The sequence below is a fragment of the Buteo buteo genome, chromosome 7 (assembly GCF_964188355.1).
Source record: "Buteo buteo chromosome 7, bButBut1.hap1.1, whole genome shotgun sequence".
In the NCBI taxonomy this organism is placed as follows: Eukaryota; Metazoa; Chordata; class Aves; order Accipitriformes; family Accipitridae; genus Buteo; species Buteo buteo.
Genome location: NC_134177.1, coordinates 13,471,577 through 13,497,535, shown reverse-complemented (window position 1 = coordinate 13,497,535; position 25,959 = coordinate 13,471,577). Strand labels below are relative to the sequence as shown.

General features: G+C 47.1%; 1 protein-coding gene across 1 annotated transcript in view; it reads right to left on the bottom strand.

Moving 5' to 3' along the window:
* Window positions 1-25,959, bottom strand: part of TP63 (tumor protein p63) — a 126,481-nt gene that overhangs the window by 73,251 nt on the left and 27,271 nt on the right. Inside the window, exons 5-6 of the mRNA XM_075031626.1 lie at window positions 14,575-14,703; window positions 13,695-13,827 (exon numbers count right to left, since the gene is read on the bottom strand). Of these exons, the coding sequence (XP_074887727.1) occupies window positions 13,695-13,827; window positions 14,575-14,703 (262 nt within the window). The remainder of the gene's footprint in view (window positions 1-13,694; window positions 13,828-14,574; window positions 14,704-25,959) is intronic.

The window sequence follows — 25,959 nt, the reverse complement described above, 5'->3', positions numbered from 1 at the left end:
AGAGCAGAGCACGCAGACAGGCCCAGCAGAACGGCCCCACCATGATTTCGCTCCGAAGGCACAGACACCCCCCAGTCCCGGCCCGGGGTCCCGAGCGGAGCCCCCCGGAACGTTGCCGGCCACCTGAGGCCTGGGCTGTGCCGGCACCGGCCGCCCCCCGCCCCGGAGCGGAGCTGGCTCCCCCCCAGCCCCTCCGCAAGGCCGGGGTCCCGCCGAGCGAGCGGGATGCACAGCGAGAACAAAAGGCGGCTCGTTTCGCTCCTCCCGAAGAGCGGAACCAGCGCCATGGAGCGAGGGGAAACAGAACACCTTTTTAAAGGGGGGGGGGGGAAGAGAGGAAACCGAACATCCAGATCCGAGCGCGGCCGCCTGCCCTCCCAGCCTAATGACAGCGTTTCAGACCTTTATTTGAGGACCGGGGCCTCATTGCTTAGTACCCGCGGCCCACGCCGACCCACCCACAGGTGCTTTGCTGGGGGGGGGGGGGGGAAGAGGGGTCCCCAGCAGGGCTTGAAACCCACCCGTGGCCTCAACACCTCCGTGCAGCTGAGCCTCTGCCCAGGAGCTGCTGCTGCTCCCCGCCACGTCAACTCCCTCGCCTTTGGGTATCGTTTAACCCCAACTTCTCTGGGCACGCAGGGAGGGGACTCCGGGTTCACAGGGAGATGGAAGTAAGCGGGCTGTGCTGCTCGAGGTGCTAACAGCTCTCTAGGCTGCCTTCTCCAGCACACAGCAGCAGAAGGAGCCACCACCGACTTCTTGCCAACCTGCGAATTAAAGGACGCTGCAAGCTCGCACCGGCTGCTCTCCAGGCTAGAGACAGGCAGCACATTCATAAGACTGTCACTAATAAAACGGAGCAAAACCATCTTCAGGCAGGAACCAACACAAGAGCAAACACAGAGCAGAGGGTGGCAGTGCCCTCCCTACCCTGCAACAGCTCCTTGCCGCAAAAAGCAGGGTAAGTATCTCATTTAGCTCTGACCCTAGGAGAACAGCTAAAGGGAGGACTTCTGGGCACAAGAGGGAAAGGTCGGAAGCTTTTCCAGTGCAGCTTCCCCATTCCTCCTCCCTGAGCACAATGCGAGGAGGTGCTTCCAAGAACGGGCTGCAAAGAGAAGCACTGAACCCTCCCCAGCCAAGGGAAAGCCCTACCTACCACCTACAGCAACATCCCAGCTCGGACTGGGGCCACACGCACCTTCAGCGCTCCTGAACTACCAGCAAGAGCATCCTGAGCACACAGCAGGTTTCCTACATCACTGGAGCAACTTACGGACCACTGCTGCAGCCCCTTCCCCTCCTCTCCGTCTTCTCCGGCACCACCTAACAACAGGGGCTACGCCTGGTGCGCTGTCTTGATCTCATCAAAGATGGGTACAAGCCAAAAAGCCACACAAGCGCTAATCTGGAGATACAGGCAAGGTTTGCAGGGAGCAGCCGCAGCACCGTTAGCCAAATGGGTCACTTCACAGCACCACTGCAAAACTTGCGTGGAGCTGGACATCAAGCTAGAAGTCACCTGTGGATTTTCTGTTGTCTAACAGTGAGGAAAAGGTATGCTGTGCTCGGAGGATCGTTTTGGCCCCTGAATACTGTCAAGCTTTTGATACTGGCCCATGAGTTCAAAAGCTATGGAGGGGAAGGAAAGAAGAGAAGGTACATACATAGATCTCCCAACCTCAGCAAGTCATTGCAAAAACCTCTTTTACTGGCTGTGCTATGAAACTCAGAAGGTCCTCCTTTTCCAAATCATTAATGAAACACTGTTGTGTTAAGTATCTGCTATCTTCTGTCCCACAGGTGGCTGGAGGTGGTTGTGGGTGAAGCAACACCCAGATGCACTACACAGAGATATGTGGAAGTTTATCCAAAGAGATCTGCATGTCAAACATGAGGAGAAGTGTATATAGCATGAATAAATTGACATGTCAGCACAAATCCCTGCCCTCTGTACACACAGACCCGACCTGGCTCAGTGTTTCAGAGGCATTAGCCTGTGTGGTCGCCTTGAAGTGGATGCTGGACAAGTGGCTTTTTGCAAATCAGTCATCCACAAGTGACACAAAGGAGGCCACCACCACCCTGACAGGGGTGGTAAGAGGTGACAGAGGATGCACCAGACACTGCACCCACCAATGCTGCTACAGTCCAGGCACAAGTGTACCCCTCTCATCGGCCCAGGGCTCCAAACTTCGTTTGCCTGGCTTCAGACCTAAACGCACCCCCCTCATGAGATGCTTTCCCCTGCCCCACAGGCTGGTGTCATGCCTTGAATATTCATACCGGCACCAATGGCGCAAGGGAAGAGGTAAAGGCTTGATCACTACTTTACCATGAGAAAGAAAAGCTCCCGGAGTCTCATTTGATTCTCCCCTTTTGCAAATGCAAAAACTTCACATAGATGAGTCTCTAACAACAAATAGCAGCAAGGCAGCATCTCTCAGAGGGAAACCTGACTCCCTGAAATAGCGTATGTTTAAATGGCTGAGTCACAAAACCAAAGGGACACCCCCCACCTCCTCAAACATTTATCTGAGCCTTCTGGACAGGTCTCCAAGGGAAACACCAACATCAGTCCTGTTGCAACTGTGATGGTCAAAAGGCATGGCAAGACAATCTTTGTAGACTGAGATTATACCTTATTATACCAATTAGCCTAGTCAGAAAAGGCAAACAGATTCAGGCAAAGGCCCTCCTTTCACATGTTATAAATAATTACTTTATATTGAGGCCAGATAAACAAGGTTTTACTCTAGTCTTCTAGTCCAACAAGCTCGCCCCCACCCCAAACAGGAAAAGAACAAACTAGAAAATAAGGAAATCAACCCAAAGCATCAGGAGTTGTACAAAGCCTGGCACTTCACGCTTTGGATGCTCAGTTGGATTGAACTTGGAAAAAAAAAAAGGCAGCAAGGCATCTCAGCCTCAGGAAAGGAAATCTCTTTAAAGCAATTTACGTCCAATACTGTAGGAAACTAAAAATAATAACTGCTAGTTAGATTTGAGAGTTTCAGCTGCAACCCTCCTAGATCTGACTCAGATATTCTAGAAAGCTTCTGGTAACACTTTGTGGCTCCTGCTGGTATGTTGAAGAACAAAGTAATACGCAAGCAAGACCCCTAAGTTTCCAAAATGAGGCATCAGCCAAGTCAAACTGCTGATTCAGGTTCTTTGTTTGAATGCACTTTTCCCCGTGCTGTTACATGGTTTGTTCCAGCCTCTTTCAGCGGTACCACTCGCAAGTTCTCAATAACCTTTCCTGGATACAAGATAAGTGCGCTAAATCACGACGATTAAAAAAGTCATTGCCACAATTGTAGTGTTAATTGGAGATTGTGTAATTTCTTGTAGAAGGGGTGTGAGTGTGTGTGCGCACACACCTGCCTGTGCGTTAGGTGGTTCATGCAGAATTTCCTGCAGATCTAAGAAAAAAAAAAAGCTGCTCAGACCTTTCCAGTCTTATAAAAATAGCATCTGGATCAACCGCGTCACCACGGACTGTGACGTTCACTCAGGTCAGAAATGTTTACAAATGAGGACTGAGATAACAGAAGGAGAAGGAAAAAAAATAGAACATGGGGTTTGTTTTGGTGTTGGGGTTTTTTTTGTTGTTTGTTGCATCTGAATAACTGCTGAATGCTCAAAAAACAAGCCTCTGCCAATTGGCTTTGGGAGTCTCTCCAGTGAAGACTTTACAGGGACAGACATGATAGACTGCAATAGCAGGCAGCTGGGTTAAAGAGCAAAAAGAAAATACTTTCAAAAAATGTAAAAGTCGCCCTCTTTTCTTGAAAATTCATGCAGAGCTGGTCTTCATTGTTCAAACCACAAGGAAGAGGGGAAAAAGAACCCAGCACATATCGAAAGAGGGACTTTCCCCTTTTATTAAAAAAAAAAAAAAAAAAAAGGCAAACAAAACCCCAACCCCCTCACCCCATAAAACCCCCAAAAACATCTATGGCAAGACAAAAACAAATTAAAAAAAGAGAGGTGCTGCTGAAAAGCAGCATCCTGCCCACTGCTGACTGGATACAACCTTGTGTGCATCCTGGGGAGGCGGACGTGTGGCTTGAGGGACAGGCACCCCCGTTCTCACAGCATTAACTGCTCTGCTGCACCCAGGAGCAAAAATTCGATGCCCTCCTGGCTTCCTCACTAGTGACGTAGGGACAAGTCTTGATGCCCAGGACTTTGTTTGGAAAGCACTGAGGTGTAGGTACTTTCAAACTAGAAACATACCCTGGCTGCAAGTGCTTAGCACTGAGGATCAATCCCTTCTTCCAAGGACTTCAAATTGCATTTCCCCCCCCCATTTTAGAAGTGCAGGGTAAAGAGATGGACTCACCGAGGGCAGGAGAGCCCGCTCACAGTCCCCCAAGGAGCGTGCCCCCCCCAAGGCAATCGCCTGTCACAACAGCCCTGCCCTCCGACCCTGGGTAAACATCTGCGCACGCTGCTTATTTGAGCTCCTGAAGCCTCCTTATCTCCCCCAGAACACCCTTAGGGCTAATTAGAGAGTTAATGGCATCATGTCAGGAGATAACGCTACAGTGGGGGGGAGCAGGGAGAGGGAAGGTGGAAAGGAGTTGTGAAACAGAACCAGTTCCCTTCACAACCGCTGTGCAATATTGGTTTAGGAAGGGTGCACGCAGTCCCCGGGGACTCTGCCCTCCAGCTGCCGAGCTCCATTTAAGGAGAGAGCAAGACGCTCCTCTGGAGAGATTCGGCTCTCCAGCCAAGATGATGCAAGGTCCCCACGCCTTCCCTACCCTCTACACAACCAAAATCCCTCCAACCCCATCAAGGAGGGTCATTCCCACCAGCGTGCCAGCAGGGAGGGACTTGCCTCCCACAGCTGGTGTACAATGCAGGATGGACACTGAGCATACAGATGATTTATCAAAAAGCGTTATTCCTGGTGCTCCTTTTATCTAATTTTTTCCCCCCTTTTTTTGTGTCATGGTGACTCTCTTTAAAGAACAGTCGCTTTCACCAAAAATGCTTAGAGACAAAAGGAAACAACCGTCTTGACACAGATATCTTTGCAAAGCAGAGATCTTTTGCAAAGCTGCAAAACCACTGGCCAGCAGACACTTGAGCAGACACTTTTGCACTGATGAGTGCAAAACCACAGGTCAGCAGACACTCACCCATGGAGACTTGACCAGGGGACTTTGGGGGTTCAAGCCTCTGCTATCAGCACCTCTTTTGTCAGAGTAACAACCCTCAGCATTCAAACTGCATATTTGCCTGATGAGGGTCTTTGGATGCTCAGCACAGCATGCTTGACCTGCCTCCCGCCCCCCACCCCCCATATTCATAAAATATTTTGTAAGGGAGTAAATAAGATAGAGGAAGTTAGAGAAGAAAACTCATGAGAATTGCTCTGAGCAGCATGAACAGCCCCATCCCTCCAGCTGGAGGTGAGACAGGGTCATGGCACAAACCTGCATCCCAGCACAAGACTGAGCACTCTGGCCAGGGAAAGGGAAAAACAGGAGATAGCAACAGATTAGAGAGTCTTTGTTTTTAATTACCAGAGAGGAGCAACTGTTGACAGACCAGGGTTGTTCTTGCACAAGCAGCTGAGGGGAAAGTGTTGTTCTTCCCTTATCTTGTATAAACTACAGATTGCTCTCGGGACATGCACAACTGTTCATAAATGCACAATCACAGCAGCTCTTTCCAGCCAGCCTCTGCTACACTACCAACACCCTCCCACCCAAGCCCTTGTACAATAATCCAATATTAAAAAAAAATTTATCTGTTTGCAATAACTCGAGAACAGTCTCCCAAAACTCTGGTTTAACCCTGACCCTGCAACTGACAGCCATTCACACTTCTCATGTAAGCACATTGCTGTTATCCTATATTGCCCTGGTACGTTGGGCCACAACATACACCCCAAGGCAGCCAAGGAGCCTGTTTGTTCCTTGTTTCCTATGCAGAAATGTTATATTTTGCAGTGCTGGTCTTTGTCCAGGTGCCCTCTGCCTGCTCTCACAGGCCATGTCCACGACCAGTATGGCAACAGCCATAGGGTTCAGTTATATGGCCAGAGACCTTCCCCAGAAGATTGATCACTTTAGTTTCTGAATTGTTTATTTTTAGTCCAGTCTGGACATCACCATGAGGTCCACTGTATCCATCCATGCCCTCAAAGAGAAAGAAGGGTGCTTCAGGGTACATTTTCCTTCTGTTTAAGCAGGCTGCAGATAAAAATCCATGCTCTTAGAGTGACAGTTACATTCGTTACTGAAAACTCCTTTGATCTTTCATTAATCTCTGCAAATTCAGATGCTGATTAGCAGAGAGTTCATTCAGCAGTGAGCAAACTAACCCAGGCCACAAACCACTCCTTAATCTACGCTTCACAGAGATTGATTTAATTTTCTGTGACTGCCTGACAATTCACTCCCTCATTAATTTCAATGCTATCAAATCAGCAACAGTGAGGTGGAAAGCAGGTGGCAGAGACGTTCAGAGGAAAACATTACCTAGTCCAAAAGTCTCCTCGTGAAATATTGGAAAGAAAAATAATAGTCATTAACAGGACTGTGGGCAGGATCTGCAGAACCACAAAGCAACATATGTAGTGAGACTTTGGATGCATAAGACTTTCTTCAAAGCAAGAATCCCAATTAATGCAAGAGAGGACTTTAAAAACAAAAGCTACACCCCACAGCTTGCTGCGGCACAGACACTTTGGCTGTGTTAGACAAGGAAGAAGAGTGGGACGCTCCCAGGGCTGTGCTCCAGGTTTGTCTTAGCCTGAAAGGAACATCCCATGAGCCTGGCCACCCCTCCCAGGCACATCAGCACTGCAGCTTGCAACAGCACTGTGAGGTGCTCTCCATCCATCTCACCCCACAAAGGGGGGTACCATAAAGCTCAGCAAAGTTTTCATTTAGCCGGATGCGGACAGCTCAATTCATCACCCTACTTCCAACTAACAAGAGAAGAGAGCTTCATTTCCCTTCTTCCAGCAATTTGGTTTAAAAAAACCCAAACAAACAAAAACAACCAACCAAAAGAAGTCCAGAAGAAGGTGAACTTTGGGTATGGCCACACCACTCTACTTCTGTTGGTGTTCAAGTTGCGCTTTGTGGCTTGCTGAAATGCCAGCTGCCCAGGGAGTTTACCACTTATGGGCTCTAACCCAGTCAAAGTGGTCCCAATAAATATGGGAATTATGTTTATAGGTTAAGAATGAAAAATGAAAAAAAAAAGAAAAAAAGGGGATCCTATCAACTTGATAGGAACATACAGTGACATCCCATCAAGACAGCATAAACCTTAAACTTGCTCTAGAGGCAAAAGGGCCTATGATCTGTTGCTCCAAGATCAAGATGCCTTCTAATTAAGTGTTTGTAGAGACCTTTTAAAGATGTAAAATAAGCACTAACGCATTATTGCTCCATACTTAAGCAAGAAGCACGTGCAGCACCATGGAAACCTCTGGAGGCAGGCCTAGCTGCTTGGGGAAGATGTTTTCTGAAGTGACTGCTTCTTTTGTTTGGAGGTATTTGCATGTAGGCAGATGACAGGACTCACAATTGCAACACTCTTCCGCCTCAAGCGCTCATAGCAATACCAGCTAAAGCCAGCCCTCCAGAGGAGCCAGGCCAGAATGAACACAAAACACCCCATCTCACACATGGCGCTCTTCCAGTAGGTTTGTGCTTTTTGGCTCAAAATTAGTTTATTCCTTCCCAAGATGAATGTAAAGCAAGGTACTGAAAGGGCAGAAATATTTAAAGGAATTTTAAATATGCTTCCAAAATGTTCGATAGCACAGCAGACAGATCACCCATTGGTTTTCTTCAATACCATTGAGAATTCAGGGAATTGGCATTAAAAATAAAACATTTGGTGTAATGATACTCACCAACTGGCTGCATTCCTACAAAAGAAATGCAGCCAGCCCTGGTGTGCAGCCAGAACCAGGACAAAACAGCAGAGGAATGGTAGCTAGTGAAAAATTATTTTAAAGAAGCATAAATATGCCTTCAGAGCCCTACTACACACAGAATGAGAGAAGTCTTCAGGCTTCAGCCAAACTGAATGTACAAACGCATTCTCTATGTGCATCCTTTACCTGAAGGAATTGAGCAGTTCTGGGTTTGGATCTGCAGCCCCAAATTTGATAATTAGATCATTTGGAAGGACCTACACTGCAGAAGATTAAACATTCAGCAGGATTACAAAGCCAAGCCTAAATTAGGAGAGCCTACAAGTTCAACTGCAAACAAGAGAGGTGCTGGAGGGAAACTTCCAACAGAATAATGCATTTGCTCATTATGGAAATGCCTTTGCATAATCTCAACTTTCTTTGCACAGCTATGGAATGAACAAATACCCACAAAGAAGAGAAACTTGGCAAGCCTCAAACTCTCTCAAGCACAAACCAGACAGTAATAAAAGCTTTGATCGCATCCCTGTGCTGTACAAAGTCCTTCCTTCCTTTCTATGGTCAATCTGGGAATACTTAGGCATGGAAACAGACAGCCACGCAACCCACTTCGCTGCATCTACTTATCAAATCGGCCTTATCCTCCAGGTGCAAAACCATTTCCCAACAAAATGCAGGGCTGCGGCGCCTGCCAGAGCCCTTAGTCAGCCTCTGCACTGGGACTCTCTTCCTGCACCTCTCAGCCACCCCACGCATACCACGCCAGCTCCCTGCCCTGCTGTCCGTACACAGGGATGTCCTCCCTGTCCTGCAGTCCCACCACCCCTTAACCAGCTTTCACCTGCTTCCTCAGCCATTACCTTGCAGCTCCCAGGGACACAGTGCATGCAGAAGAGAGCCAGCAGCCACCTTGGGCCAGGATAGCTCTGCAGGGGCCTCAGCCCTGCTCCTCTCCCAGCTCGCTGGGCTGCAGCATGGGAAGGTATCCTGTGCAAGGTGGCTGGGGTGGCTCCTCCATGAGCCTACAGCAGGTTAAACCTGGGAAAGATGTCTTGTTTTCATTGGGAAGCATCAAATACCAACTCTGAGATGCACCGTTGGTGTGAGGGCTGAGGTCGAGAGCCTCGACACCTCCATATCCCACATGGACCACATCCAGTCTCTCCTACAGCCTAGTTTTATCTCCACCTCTGTGTATAAGGGAGAACAGCAAAGTTACAGAGCTGAACCTCTCACTTTTAAAACTATGAAACACACGTTGCACCTCCAAAATTTCTGTAGCTGCCAGGTTTGGGACACTCACAGCCCATGAAGCTGTGGATCCAAACCCCAAAGGATGCAGCCCTGTCTGAAGCACTCACACCACCATCCCCAGGGCAGAAACCCACCCCACCGGGAGCTCAGCAGTGCCAAAGCAAGCCACACACAGCAAATACCCACGATGATTTGCAGAAGATGAGGAAGGACAAAGTTAAAAAAAAAAAAAAAAAAAGGCAAGGAATTCTCTCTCCCTTTTGTGGGGAGGGACAGATCCAGGTTAAGAAAACTCTGACCACGGCGACTGTCTGGGGAAAGGCATTCCACTGAACTGGTTAGGCAAGGGGCTGCGGAGGACAGCTCGCTCAGGGGCATGAAATAAGGTATGTACAGGGGGAGGGGGATGAGCTGCTCCATCACTGGGGACAGCACTCCTGCTCCCGCCTGCAAGGTTCCCGGAGCCCTGGACAGACTGCTGGGATGGTGGTAGAAGACTTCCAGACTCTGCAAGCCCCTCAAATAACACTTTTATCAGGATGCTGCCCACCGAAGTCCTTAGCCCAAAGCAGCTTTGTTTGGGTCCAGACTAGCATATCTTAGCATCAGCGAGCAGTTTAAAGGACTTCTGAGGGCTGGTGAAGGAAAGCAATTTTGCACCTGGTATGGCAGGCTGACAACACGCTGTGAAGGCTCCAGGGCAATGCAGGGGTTATTGCACCGCCACATGCTCGTTCCTAGAGACAGGTCTCCAGACCCCTCCTCCCTGTAGCTCCAAGGTATTTAGTCAGTCAGAAAAAAACCCAAGAAAATACCTATAGCATTTCTAGCACTGCAGGATACAGCCTTGGAGACCAGCTGAATGCAGGGAGCTGGCCACCATCCCACCACAGACCCCACGGTTGCTGGCTACATTTTTGGTCAGGAAAGAGGCTGGGGACCACCTTTTTTGGTGAGCCTAACGAATGGCAGGTGGCCCACAAGGACACACATTCGACTTACCTTCCTGGCCATCTGCAGCTCCTTCCCACACCAGGGCCATGGCAGAGACTAAACGTTCTCCACACCCACAGGGACCACCAGCCCCTCACTCCGGCTATGCAAAAAGGCAGATGTCTGCTGGGATTTCCCAGCGCGACTGTGGTTAATGCCATGGGAGAGGAAGAGGCACAGCCGGCAGCCTCACAGATGGGCCACCTAGGACATTGTGAAAGAGCCGGTCACAAGGCACACAGCCAGGGAAGGCTGCTGACTGCCTAATGTTACACCAGACCCATAAACCCTCTTCCTGTCCCCTCCAGCCCTTTTCATCCCAAGGTAGTGTCGACCACCAGTTTCTCTTACCCCCTTCTCATATGGGACACAGGGAAAATATTTCTTCCTTAAAAACAAGAGTGTGAGAACTGCAAGGTTTTGGCTCAGCAAGAGACAGAGCTGTAGCTCAAACAAGAGGGGTTTCTTTGTCAGCCAACATTCTTCTCCATCTCTCTCCTCAGATACTTGCATTTTCAAGGCAATGAACACAACTGATGGGTGTTCAGCAGGGCAGAACTCACGCTCATTTTTCAGCCCACCAGTGGGACAGCTTCTTCAGGCACTGCTCTGAACACTGTAGTTCCTTCCCCACTGCCAGCTCTGTTGTGAGCCAGCAGCTGTACCCCCCCCCCCCCAATTAAATAATAATAATTAAAAAAAATTAAAAAAAATAATCACAGCTCTCACTGACACAACTCCTGGGATCAAGGATGGACATCTTTCAGGGCTGAAAGCTTCATTTTTCAGCCATAAGTTGCAAGAAGGCGCAGAGCTTATTTTAAAGGCTGATGGGGATTGCCTTAAAGTCCACGTAAGGACAAAGTCTTTAAATAAACCAGTCTTAATTGCTTTGCACCTATTTAAATCTCACATGGTGGTACATTTTGGAGAAAAACTGGCCTTGCTCTTTTCCTAAGACAGATCTAATAATAAAAAGCACTCTGCCTTGATCTCACTGTTCATCTCCCAGGGCCCCTCTGTTTCTGCTGCATTCCTTTGTGTTTATCTGCCCTCTTCAACTCTTCGCTGCAATCAGCTGCGTGCAGCACCTAGTGTCTAGAAGTGACACGGCTGAGGTTACGGTAGAGACAGGTGCAAGGGGAGCTCTTGCCCCGAAGCTATCCAAAGGAAAAGAGAAGCTGGAGGGGAAGAGGGTTGTAAGGTATTTCAGATTAAAGCCGACAAACAGCAAACACCTTGCCCCAGGCTACACATTCTCTGCCAGCGCAAGCTGCAGCGGCTGCGAGCCCCAGAAACGGCAAAGCAAACACAGACTTCTCTGCAAGGGGGAGTTGTCACCTGTCAGGGATGTTTGCAAATTTATAGGGAGGTGGTGGTGGTGGTAAGGGGAGTAAAAAGAGCTTTCCTCATTTTAAAAGACGGGCTGTTTGCACAGGTTTGCGATGCATATTTTGCTCTGTAAAGGCTTTTGTCCAGCATTCAACTGAGCGAAGGTGCTGTCTTCCACTGAAGACAAACTGGAACATTTATTAATGTACATACATTAATGCACTCTGAGCCGCTGCCTTACAGTAAGGGCGAGGATGGGATGGAATTTCCCTGCTCCCCCTTCGGCTTGTCATGTCAGTGAAAAACACTTTTTAAAGAAGTCACCGTGCAGCTCAGCCTCTCCAGAAATGCCTCTTGCAAGGCTGGGATCAAACCCATCATAAGCAAGAGGTAACTGCATAGCAAAAGCTGCCTGTCTTCCTCTCCTAGCCCCAGTGCTCACTTCAGCAGTACTCAGAGAGGACAAGAAGGGATTTTCTATTCATATTTCACTGTACCACAGACTGGAGAGGGAGACTCTGAACAAGGGCTTCAAGCGAGCCAGCCAGCTACCGCAGGGCTCTGCAGACAGCTCAGAGGAACTGGAGATGGGGAGGCTTTGCTAGCACTCAATGCAGCAAGTCCAGGTCTGAGCATGGAAGGAGCAAAGTTTCTGCTGACGACCTTTGAACTGTTGGGGATTGTTTTTTAATAGGACAGAGTTAGTTCAAACAGAACACTACCACCCACTTTGAAAATTAGGAGCCCTGCTAAACATGGAGAATGTTTGGACTAGCTGTTGAAGAGACAACATTTTACTGGAGCTGTGCTATGGTGTTGGAAAAAGCCAAGATCTAGATGCCGATTGAAGGCTTGCACACCACCTCTCTGCTCCCAACTCAACCACAGAATCAAGCAAAAGATAACCAGACTTGATGTCAGTCACCTCTCCTTGTGCACTCGGATTAGCTTCACCACTTCAGCCAAGCACATACCCAACCTCAGAGTGCCCTTTATTTTTTTTACCCTTTGCAATCTTGCAAGGAAAGAGAAGAGCACCACAATCTCCCCAGCAGTCACACCAGAGCGATAGTAACAGGTCAAACCTTCTGTCACTGGGGACTGCAACCAGTGTGACCTGGGAGCTCTTTCCTTGCAGATGTGATCCTCCAGGTTACAAACACTGCCAGGATGCAGACCACCAATACATCATTGTCAGGCACATTAAAAATGGTGGTTCATTAACCAAGGAATTAATTGACACAGTTTCTCAGGATGGAAACACAGAGGAACAAGAAAATTTACAGACCTCAACACAAATTTCAAACCATGGATTATTTTTACTCCAAAGTATACAAAACCCAGGAAAAACAGAAACAGGACACGAAAAGCTCAAACTCCTGAAATACCTCCTGCTCCAGCCTGCAAGAATAGCACCTGGCTTCTTCACCAGAGTTATTGCTAAGAAAGAGGTGGTCAGTTTGTGCCAAAGGCAATGAACCAGCAACCACCAATGCCTCAACTGCATTCCAGTCTTGAGCCACTGGTGAGACACCCACGGCAAAAACTTGTTACAAACACTCTCTGGCTTTGCCTATCTGGAGACACAGTAGGAAAAAAACCCAAACATGGTCTGAAACCAAGTTTTCATTCATATCTGACCTTCAAGAGAAGAAAAACCAGTGAAGAACTCCTGCCCTTGGTCAGCAAAATTGCAACTGTGCCCAGAATACCAACTATTTTAACCCTGAGGCCACATACACTAGCTCTGAGCAGAGAGCGAGCAGGGACGGTTGAGCAGCCAGGCAAGTGCAAGAGACTCCTCAGCTCTTCTGCCTGTTTAGATGCCTCGTCCCTCTCTCCTGCCATTGCTGCAGCAGGAGAGGAGGAGCAGGTAAAGGAGCCAGCCTGCTTCTCCTGACAGCCCCAGGGAGGCACAGAGGAGCGATGCCTTTCCATGGGTCACATGCCATCCAGTTCAGCCACGTGTACAGAAACACTGTTCACCACCACCAGAGTCACTTGGCAGAGCCGTGCTCCCAACCAGCTTCTGCGGGTGGGACACAACAGGCAAAGCGAGAAGGAACTTCCCTGGTCAGAGGCAGTGGCCACAACTCCTCCGCCAAGAGAGGGAAGATGGCCCTGGGGCAACGCGGCAAGTATAGCTCCTGCAAAAACTCCCCATCTGTCCCCAAAGGTTAAGGAAATTCTCACTACTCACCCACATTGGGTCATTCAGCTCCGTGTCCTGCACCCGGACGCAGTCCATGCTAATCTCTATTTTGTTTGTAGGGCCATTTTCAGATGGGCCATCGATGAAGTTTAAATCGATCGGCTGAACCGAGCATATTGGCCTGAAAAGAACAGAGCGATGCAATTAAAGTTGGCCAAATTCTGTTTTCCACCCCACTCGCCCCATGCTAGGGTGTCACCCAGGACTTAGGCATGACCAAGAACCAGGCTCAGGACAAAGTAAGTAATTACTAATGAACAACTACCTCATGACCCACTATGCTAACAGCAGCCCCTGAACAGGACAGGGCCTGGAGGGACATTTCACTTGCCTGACCATAAAAATGAGGTAAGAGCGCAGGAGTTAAATCACTGAAAGACAGAACTCATGGAGGATTTATAGCAGTAACTGTCACAGCATCAGTCACAGCAAGTCAGGAATGGGAACAGAGTCAGTTTTATTTCCTTCAGTGGACCCGACAGGATGAACTCTGCACCATCTCCACCTCCTCTCCCTCCCTGGCATCAGCAAAAGAGGAAAACACGCAGCCTGGACACAGAGTAATGACCCCATTTCCTTAGGGGAAAATGCCAACCATCCACCTGCTGGAAAGCAGTCAGCTCAGCAACAAAAGGTCTTGAAGGGAGTCAGTGTCACTGCTGATCTCTGCATCTGTTCCCCATAGCCTGGATGTAGAACCTCTTGAAAGCTCAAGAGCTGTCAGTCATCACAGACTCACACCCACATCTTCTAATCAACAGGTACAGAAGACTCCAGAACCCCCAGCATCAGTCCCCTGAGCAGCCTAATTAGAGGCGTCCTGTCCCAAAACACCTTCTTCCACAGGTTCCACGTAAGGGCTACTTACTGTTCCAGGAAGTCCCAGATATGCTGGAGCACCTCTGGGCTGAGGAATTCCCTGGGCTGTGAGCTCTGGGACATGGCTGATCGGTAGTAACTCTCCTTCCAGGAGAAGTGGCTCGGAGTTTCTACAAACCTTAAAAAACAAAAGCAAAAAAAAAAAAAAAAAAAAGAAAAGAAAAGAAAAGAAAAAAAAAAGAAAAACACACACACACAAAGATATGTTGAATGCATGAGCCCAACTTGATGAAAACCCATAAATAGAAGCTATTGTGTGAAAAAGGAGACACGCTGAATGCCTGGAACATTCACAGCTGTACAACACACATTCCACACTGCTGCAGATGCTGTATTTAGACGGGAGAGAATGTGGCCACCCTGCCCAATAAGTTAAATATCCGTCAGAGTCCACTGGGATGCTGTGTCATAAGAATCCCAAAGAAAAAAAAAAAGCCACCTTCCATTTTATGCCCAAATAATCAACTTTCCATATAAAGCAGGTAGTCTTTCCAGCAGGTGAAACATGTAAGCAGTGTGAGATTCCACTGTCCCTGGCTGGTTGCTTCTCTGGATTTCATGCCCTTGGATGATTTAGATGACTTCTCCTAGACTCAGCCACTGCAGCTGAGGTCTTTGACTAAAATATGTATTTTTTTAAAATAATTGAATAATAATAATAATATCATCATCTTCTTTTTGCTTTATTTGCTATGGAGATAAGTTCCATCACATCAGATTATACCTGCTTGTCTATTGCCTTCTCACCTTCAGTAATTTCTGAGCCCAACTGGCTGATTTCCACCAGATCTGCTAATTACCTTGGCCATTTTTATCCCCTTAAGCTCCCAGAAGCCTCACAGAAATAGGTGGGCCCAAGAAGAGCAGTGACGAAGCCGGAGCACTCGCGCCTTCCACAGCTGCACATTCTCATCCCACTGGCCAATTTCTAAATTCAAACGCAGCAGCTTTTACACCCATGTCAAAATGCTCAACGGCTGCAGGGATGTAAGGGGGGTGGGGGGGGAGAGAATTTCTCAAGTATATTTGCAGTTGACAAAACCCCTTGGTTCAACTTATCAGAGTACGAGGCAGGTGACTGCCTTTCCTGCTACAAGGGCAGGGGCACCCTGCAAAATTTTCATGTAAAAGAGTTGTTTTGACACAATGCAACTGAACCACCGTGCTTCCTGCCAGGGGAACGGCTGTGGCAGGAGCCAGGGCTATAAATGGATTCCAAAGAGAATTGGACTAACATTTGGTTTGGCACATTTTGATGCTGTTTAACACAATGGCCTAAACAAATTGCGTGGAAGACCCTAATTTATTAAGCTGCCAAAATTAAGAAAGAGTGTTTCAGAGGGAGTATCACACTACAGTTGTTCTTTTTGTCTACTTTTACCTGAAGCATCAGTTTCTGGCTGCTGTCAGAGAGGGATCTAGCTCTTTTTACTGAATTTGTATGGCTTCTTATGTTTTGAGGATGACTCTGGTCTGCAAAAAGCAGGGCTTTCCTCACCTCTGTTGCCCACAGAACTGCATGCTCTTTGGAAAGTTCAGTTTTCCTAAGCTAACAGAAATCAAAGTGGTTTCAACGTCCAGAGCCATAGCTGAGCATGCCTCAAAATAGGTGAAAGTATCACTTCAGTTACTCATCCTTTTTGTGATTAACAAAAAACCCCCAACATCCTTTAAAAGTTCATGAGCAGCCAGAGACAAAAATAAAATTCAGAAGTGTCATAGCCAATACCTCTGTCTCACAGATGCGAGCACATACCCACACTACATGTGAATAAATAATCACAAATCCTCTGAGAACAGCAGTTATCCCACAAAGTGCCAGAAATTACTCCTTTCAGGCTTTCAGTCTGGTAAGGCACTTTCAAGAGTGCCATACTGAAACCCAGAAGAACAGATCTGGCCTAAAGCCTGCTATATAAACTGCAAACCAACGCTATCACAACCTTTGTAGGAGAGGAATGGGGAGTGCACGCTCCCCAACCCACTCTGCCACTAAACCCGCGGATGCCAGGCACTGCTCGATACCCTGCACCCGGTCCTGACATCCGAGGAACAGGCAGAGAACACCCACAATGGGTTCTCCAAAGCCATCACAGTGCTCGCTTTTAACAATTATTTACCACTTATCACAACTGCCCTTGACTTGAACACTAAAAATCATTTCTTAGGAATTAATTCCAAGGTAGCAACAACTGTCCGCACCAGCTCTTCCCTACATACACAGGAACCAATGCCACCAAAAAGAGTTACTACAAAACAGACCTTCCTCAGAGACCTTCTTTCCTCAGTGCAATGATGTTCCTGCCTGTCATGACATGCCCCAGCTTTGGTTCACAACTGCACAAAGTCCGAGGTTTCAAGAAGGCAAAGCAACCCAGTTCAGCCCTGCTTCTTCTGGCCCTTGTAGTCCCACTCAGCAGCAAAGCAGAAGTTCCTTGTCATAAACCTACCCCAACCAAGCACTCTTCACAGTGCAGCACAGGAAAGGAAGGAGATATTAGCTGCACAGACTGATAAAGGCAGGTTTGTTATTGTACACCTCCGAAGGTAACAGAGCTGTTGGAAAGAGTCACACCGGTTAAGGACACAACTGGTGTATTCCTGTACTAAACACAACTCCAAATTTCTCCAGAGAGAGGTATTTACCAGCTGTGTCATCTTTATCCCTGTACCCAACCTAACTCCTGGCTTACTGTTTCTAAGAAAAGCATTATCAGATTTTACCTGATGGCCAAAAAGGCATGTTTCCCTATACCAAGCAAAAGAAGTTCCCTGGTTAATGCTGTCACAGAAGCGAAATTTGAGAGACTCCTTCAACACTCTCTGCAACACCTTTACTACCCATACAGCACTATTTCCAAGGAGGCTGCAGGATTAGGTGGCCAACCTTAGCAAGGCATCTGTTAGAAGGCTAGAGCATTACAGAGGTAGCGAGCATTGCTTTTTACTCAGTTTGGTGCACCCTGCTCTCAGGGAAAGAGCTGTCAAGCCCCAAGAAAACCAACTTCAGTTCAGCACAAAGCTACATGCAAGCTAAACCATCTCCTTCCCCGTGATCTTAAAACCTAAACCTAGTGCCATTTTCCTTAACAAACAGCCTTCAGCATAGAGGAGCAGCCTCTGTCTACTAAACAGCATAACTAAGTGCCCAAATTTGCTCTTTCACGAGAAAATAGCAGCCACAACCTAAGCAAGATCTAAGCACAAGTTTCACTACTCTAGTTTAGTTAATTGCCTTTTCCCACATCAGCAAACGCTCTAGCTTCAGTAAAGTAATTCCCAAGTGCCTAAAGTTAATCACAAGCTAGCAGGAGTTTGCATTGTTCAAATTGCTCCTACCAGCTGCTTTTTTTATTAACAGACATTTAAACAACATCCCTTTTACCCATAACCACTCATGTCAAAGCACATCATAGCTGATAACACTGCTGAACACAGCCTATTATACCAAACTACTGACTATGACGGGACAAAGCATGGTAGTAAGTCTTGTCTAGCTTGCCCTCTGCTTTAACTCTACAAGCTAATTCCCTGCATTAACTGCTGAAATGGTTGGTAGGCAGCTTGCCACAAGCAGAGAGCACTAACTGCATCGGGTTAGAACTACAGAGGGATTCACAGCCCCCATCAAACTGCAAGCTGAATAAGACATTGAACCCACAAAACCCTCCTTTAAAAACCACCAGGGGATTATTAATTAACAGAAATAGCAGGTTAAATCTTTTACTGAAAAGCAGCACCTCACCAAGAGCACAGGTTTTCCTGGCACAGTGCTGGGACACTGCTCCTGAATCACTGAATCCCAAAACAGGTTTCAGCCAGCAAAGCACTCCCACTAAGGTCTAGCTCAGCTCCATCCTATTTATTTTGCTGAAGTGAGAGCAGTCCAGACTCCAGGTGAAAGCACTTTTCCAGATTCACTTGGTAGGCACACAGATTGTTTTGCTGCCTCCTGATCATTTCCCCAGAAGTGCTGTGTTACAGCCCACCGAGTGGGACTGGATCCCAGCTGATTCAGTTTGCCATCACACCAATGAGTGAGATCTCTGCAAAATATGGCAATGAGAGCAACATGACCCTGGAGCTGTGCTCACACAGCACTCTATTTCAGAGTATCCCAGAAGACTGGGAATGTTAAACATCACAAAAAAAAAAACCAACAACAAAACAAAACCCCACCAAAACCCAACAATCAAAAAAACCCCCCACCCCTGTCAAGCACAGCATTTGTCTTTCATAAGCCTTAGCCCATCTGCATTGCTGTTACCTTTCCCTGGAGCCAAGGGTCCTAACACAGGTGGAAAAAATGCCCTGACTGCTTGGCCCAACATTACATAAACTGGTGGCAAACAGGAGAGAAAACAAGGCATTTCTGCTCCCACTACCTCACTCTAAGCACATGCTTCCACTCTTCACCACATTTTCTCCCTTCCAACCTTCACATCAAAGACATTAAAGAAAAGCAACAAAACAACCTAAACCACTTTTCACACCAGAAAACAATGACAGAAAACTATTAAACTCAACTATTGCAACGCTTCTTACCCAAAAAGCCACCTTTCACTGCAAACAACCTTGCTTAGAAAGGGCTAAACCCAAAACACGAAGGCTTAACTTACTGCTGGGGAAAAGACACGAGCTCCTGAGGAAAGGAAGACCTGGGTTTGATACAGAGCATGCACAGCCCCTCCTCTGTAGCTTTAACCTTAAAGGCAGATACCACCTGCTTTCACTGATATAGAGTCAGATCTTATGCAGGGTGCAGCTCCACTGGGGTGCATGCGTGAGTCCAGCAACCTCCTTCCAAAAATAAGAAAGGCTATTACAGCCAAGAGGTAGCATGGTTTTCTTTGGGTTTTCATCCAAAACGGGCTCGGAGCTTCAACACTCTGAACTGCCCCTGGGTTAGTAGCAGAGTTTATGCGGAAACCAGAAATGAATAAGGTATCTCAGTGAAGCTGCTATGTTGGGTTTCAAGAAACCCAAGCACCTCCAGTTCTCCCTAGCTTGCCTAGGAAGCTGGAGCTCTGGGGTGATTTGTGTTTCTCCCGCACGGTGTGCAAACTCTCGGAAACTATCAGTGTGGTTTATAGATGCTGAACTTCATGGTTTGATGTTGGTGTAAAGCCATGGTGTAAAATCTTGTGAGAAGAAATCTTTCACACTAAGGATGAGCAAAAAGATTTGGAGCTTTTTCTTTTGCTCGTTGCCAAAGTTACAGGATGTTGTTTTCTGTTTCTCCCCACCAAATGTCTATCCACGGTGTACAATTCTCTATCACTGGCTCTGTAGTTCACTGACTAGTGGACAAGCAGATGGGGCCAGAGAAGTCTTTCTTTGTAAGCTACAGATCTGCTGTTGTTTCACAAGATATATTCCTCTAAAGGACTTGCTAGTGGAGTACTTAGGAGACCTTGAGGTAAAGAGAAGAACATCTACTCTTGAGAAGAAAGCACTTCCACATTATACAAATGAACCCAAAGAATAATTAATAATGTCTAAATAATGATATCTAATATGGCTCATTTTATTCATAGCTCTCAAAGTGCTCTACAAAGGAAGACAGTGTAATTACTCCCATTTTACCTGTGGGAAAACTAAGGCACCAGGAGGTCAGAGGATTACTCATTGTTACTCAGCAAGCCAGTTGTGCAGCCAGAAATACAACCTTGGTCACCTGAGTCCCAGTCTGGTGCTGCTCAGAAAGGAACTAGTGACTTTGGGTGTCAAGATAGAGAAATTTAAAAAGACCTTAATTTCTTCAGGTAGAGTTGCACTGCACTTTCTAGAGAAAGAAAACACCAAACTTCATTTATATTTAGGCACCAAAATGCTGATGCCCAGGAATGAAAATCAAAGCTGCAGAAATGCTGTGACTGGCTTTAAGCCACACTGAGAGTTCAGGGTGGAAGTAGAATTCAAACCCAGATGCCCAGACTAAAACCCAATCTTTCTTCCTAAATGCTTACAGCAGTTAACCACTTAACAGCCCTTAATTCCTTCATAGATTAATATATTAGCCCTCAACTGTCACAGGGCATGGGTCAGATAGAGATGTAAGTCAGAGAGCAGAGAAGTCAGCATCTCTGTCAATTCCAGTGCATGTGCTGGTCCCTGCCATCTCCAGTCACATCTTGAAGTACATCAAAAGCAATGGTAAACAAATGTCTTAAAGTTCATAAGTATTACACTTAACTGCCTGAATCTTGGTGTTAGTTGTATTTTTAGTTCTTGAGTGGGGAGGGGGGTCCTTTTCAGAGTGCACCGTTAAAACTCGAGGAACTTGGCAGACCTCATCCTGCTGGAATTCCCCCTGCTCTGCATTTTAACACTGCAATGATTTGTAGACATTGCTACCTTATGAAGCTCACAGCTGTGCAAGAGGAGAAGGAAGCAGGGTCTGGCAGCACGGGACAAGCGTGCGCCTGGCAGGCAGTGTCATCTGGAATTCCCCGAAGTGTGGAGCAGGCTTGTCCCCCACGGCCCCATCAGCCACCCTTGGCCTGCAGAGCACACCCTGGAAGCACCCGTTAGAGACCGTTGGTCATCAGACAGGTCATTATCGTAAATAGGGGGGCCAAAATAAAAGCCAAATGGTAGACAGGCAGGCTCTCATTCCCTTCAGAGAGGAGATTGCTGTTGAATTTCAGGGATCTGTATTGCACCTCTATCTATGCCTCTTTCTGCGTCTACTTCATCAACAAGCAAACCCCCTTCCCAGCATGAACTGCACTGTACTACATATTTTCCTGTTTCTTTCTCTCCTAATGCCATATTCCAAAGTCTTGGCTCTTATGAGCCCAAGAGAGACTGACTCCCATCCTGGCAGAGGCAGGTCCTGCTGAACTGCACTCGCAAGTATTTATTCTCGTTTAGACTTCCAGCACAGCTTTCAGATTCAGCTTTTTAAAATCTAGACTTCCAGCAACTTCTTTAAATCCTTCAGATTTTCCTTCCATATAAATCAAATCAAATCATGAAGTTTGGAAGAGACCTCTAAGACCATCAAGTCCAAATATAACACTGCTCCTATGTGTTAGTCCTAGAAAACATCTCTGGAAGAAGACTGATGGATGCATGGCTTTTGAAGGGCGAATGTAAGGAATAACAAACACTGACACGTAGGATTTTTTTGAGACAGAATATAACTTTCACCTATGGTTCAAACGTCCATTCTTTTTTCCCAGATCCCACATTTTTCAGATGTTTCCCAGATTGGATATCTCACTAAAAAACATGTGGACAGCAGCATGGGTTAGGGGGAGGGGCAGCAGGAGAAAAGTGGTCCAGCGGCACAGAGATGTGCGTTAGAAAATGAAAGAAGCTGACAGCCCAAAGGGTGAACCCTGATCTCAGAAGCAGCCACCAACCAAGGAGATACGGGAAACACAAGAAGGAACTGGCAGTGACAGCGGTGAAGGGCTCTGTAACACTGCCAGTGTCCTATGTCGAGGACAGCCTAGGCAGGACTGCTAGCTTCTTCCTATTCTCTAGGCAAACGACACTTGTGTTGCACATGCCCCATTTCAACTGTGAGATATATGAAATTCAGAGGAATTAAAGCAATTCTGTCTCAGAGGAATGCTGACTGTGTTGCTTATAAAAACTCTGTGTTCTGCTAGAGTCTACTGTAAGAGTGCATCCTGATCTCCCTGTAACTTAGATTTCTCTTTTGGAAGCGTATGTGTGAGCTGAATGGAAAGGGCAGGAATGGATGGTTTGGCCTTCTGGCTGCTCTTTACTCGAGCCTTCAGCGCACGGGCAAGACTGACCTGTATCAAAGAAAGTGAAACTGGCTGCACAGAATGATCCTCCTAATTCACCGTGCTGCAAAACACAAGGGGGATTTTTTCCCATTCATCATCTTCTTTCAGTTACAGTCATCTTGAGTAAGACTATGCCTACAGTGGATGCAACATTTGCAGCTTAGCGGTGGCCCCTCAGAGCACATTATATCACTGTAGCCCTGGGCCCCATGCCAGAGCCCTGCTCCAGTGCTAGCAGCAGAGCTCCCTTGGGAGAAAAAGGCTCCCTCTGCGTTCCCATTGCTATCCTGCCGAGGGCTTCCCAGCTTGGGCACTGCATGGCCTGCTCCCTGCAAACAGCTGGGAATAGCTTCTGGAAGCAGAACTAGTTCAGAGTCCTCTCAGTAACCCCTGCAGCCAGGAACCTGCTGCATCTCCTATCTACATCTCATCACATGTCATCATTATCAGCCGGACAACAGTGACCCCTTCTACACAATAGAAGCATTTATTTGTCCTCAGGGCTTCAGGCAACTAATCACTCCACCCTCACTAGAGGCACCATCCCCTAGTTGTTCAAGCAAGTCACCCCTAATTTATTTTTTTTTCCTCCAAGGATTCCTTCAGCACCTTGTGAACTTTCCCGGACCTCTCTTATCTCCCACTCAACCTTGGACACCCCCTTCTCCACCCACCCCTTCTCACCCATCCTTGGAAACTACCTCCTCACCCAGCACGGACATCCCCTCCCCTTCTGCTCAGCCCATACACCCACTCCCTTTCTCAGCAGGAGCCAAGAGAGATGGAGCTCTGGCCAAGGTAAAAGCACCGCCACAGCAACTTCTCCACCTGCCCGCGGCAATTGGTGCTTTCTAGTCTGGGGTACAGAGCCCTTGTAGCCTCCAGAAGACCGCCCAGGAGCCTGAGCAACCTGTGTTGGGAAGCCTCGAATAAGAACACAAGCTTGGAGCTCAGGACACCCAGCTCAACCCCTGGCCCCTGGGTAACCCTGGGTCCATCTTTGCCCTTCCATTCCTGAGGTACAGCAGTGCCACCAACTTTGTAAAGCACACAGAGACCTGTTCACCGTCAGTATATCTCCAGGGAAACATGGTCGTGAGACTTTCCAAATATAAATAATAAAAGAAAATTTAAATCTCCATCCATTTTTAAAAAGCATTAAAACAACAAAAAAAAGCCAATTAAAAAGCAGTTGCAATTGTATTATTTTGTAACTCATTTTTCCGGTCAATCCCTTCCCCAAACCTATTTGCAGCGATGGTTAAAAGCAGTGCCCATCTGGAGAGGGAGGAGTCAGAGCTGCTGGGCAGAGGTGAGAGCTTTTACTGCAGTAAATGAGAAAGTCTTCTCAAAAGCAACATGAGCGGAAAATCCAGGCCCAGCCCTCAAAATTCTCAGGTATTTTTGAGCCAAGTCCTAAAATAAGTATTGTAAGTTAAACTTTACAGGCAAACGGTTCAGAAGCCACAAAGCATTTTCAGGTCCATCTAAAAAAAAAAAAAAAAAAGCCTTTGATCTAAATAATAGACATCGTTTCCTCAGTTTTAGATACCCAGCTGAAAACACACATTTGGGTCTACCTTTCAAAGTTTACACAAGACTTTTTGCAGCCAGCCAGCCAGCTCTGATAGTTTTACAGCAGGACAAATGGAATGATGCCTCTTCCCCTCGGTACAGGAGAGGATGAGCACAGATCTCTGCTGAGAGGTCTGCTGCTGGATCAGTGCTGCCTCCAGCCTTGCCATCACATGCCAATCTCTGCTGCTCAGCTGCAGCTACAATTAAAGACAACAGAGACCATCTTTTGTGCCTCCCGGGGGACTGCCTGACCCCAAATCATCCCATGACCCACTCATGCACCATCTGTAATGGTTTGCAGCAGGTACCTGGGGGCACATCCACAAGTTACCAGGGAAGGAGACTCGGAGATGTCTGCTGTTGCATTCTGTTGCACAGTATGGGGAGACCCCTCATCTTTTCTGGAGGAGAAGGGGGCAAAGGCAAGTGTTAAATGCCCAAAGCAGCCTCAAACAGTTAACTGCATCCTTTCCAGTTATCCAGATCTCTGCAGCATCAGGGAATATTAAAAGAAAACAAAACAACAGCCCCAGAAATGAAAGCAGGTGAGGTCGTTTTCAAAACATGACAGTCATGACAAAATACAGCTATTACAGCTCTTCTGTAGTGATTTTAGGTATGTAATAGGAAAATTGAAAAGTCCTGAAGATGCAATGGCCAGAAATATGACCTTCCTGAGGCTTGCTGAATCGAATTCCCCCTTTTGAGATTTGCTCGTCAGTATTTTTCTTGTGAGCAGAGCATTTACCGAATAACAATATCTACAGCAGTTCAGTGCTGTCTGTTTTTCACAAGGAGCTTGCTTTCAGTATTTCCCACAGGAAATGGGAATCTTTTAACTATTGTCTGCTGAAACTCTGCAGTGTGGAGTGCAACCAGCATCTCTCAAGTTTCACTAGTCTACCTCCATCACACCAATATAGAGACCACAACACAGAATGAGAAATTACTTTATTTATTGCAGATAGTAAAATAATTCAGCCAAGCACATCGGAGCTTCAGAAAGGCAATCAGAGTGTCAGGAACTGGCTCTTATTGGATACTACAAGGCTCTGAAAGAGGCCAGAACTAAGGGAAGAAAAAAAAAACCCACCACAAACCCAGCAGAAAAGTTCCACTTCTAGACAGGCTATAGCAGCAAGGAAAGACCTCAGCTACATCCACACTGCTGGTCTGGCCCAGGTTCAAGGTCTGGTTTGTGTATTATCCCTTATCTACATGCAAGCACGTTTTTCAGACGTGGCCCTGGCCTGAGCTCTGGGCTGTCTGGAGAGGAAACGACTGTGAGCACTGTAGAGCCTAATCTCTCATTTTACATAGTATGGACAAGCTAGGCATGGTCTAGGTAGAGCTTCCTACAGTTCAGTCCACCATCAAATGTCCTCAGCTCATCTCTTTCTAAAGGCTGTGTACCATCAGAACAAGCACCAGCCGCAGGCAGCACATCACCAAGCGAATCTGAGAGAAACCCCCAGACCAAAGGTTACCCATTGAGCACAGCCAGTCCTCCAAGCCAGGGACATGCACTGTGCTGGGTAGCTGCCAGGGAGATCTCTTTGGGTTCCTGACTGGCTTGCTTGTTAACACAATAAAAATGAGATTAAGTGGTGCAAAAAGCAACTGTTACAGTCTAGGGAGCAAAACCAGAGCCGTATTCCTCCCAAAGAGTTACAGGGTTAAACCAGGGAAAAAAAAAAAATAAAATCAAACCCAACACGTTAGTTTGTACCTCATTTAACAGACACAGTCAGAACCCAACACCGCCTCATATGCAATGCTTATGCCTGCAGAGATGAAATCTGGTTCAGTGCTTCTCCCAGGGAGTGCAGGGATGAAGCATCATCTGAGGAACTCTCACACTGCTGATTTACATGCTCCAAACCATGGTATACAGATAGCACCCAGTCGAGTAGATAATAGGTCATTTCAGGCACAGTATTCTCTATCTAGTGGCAGATATACATAGAAGTATAGTGTATGGGAACTGACAGAGTGACTCTACTATTAGATATGGCGCATTTACGTGGAAT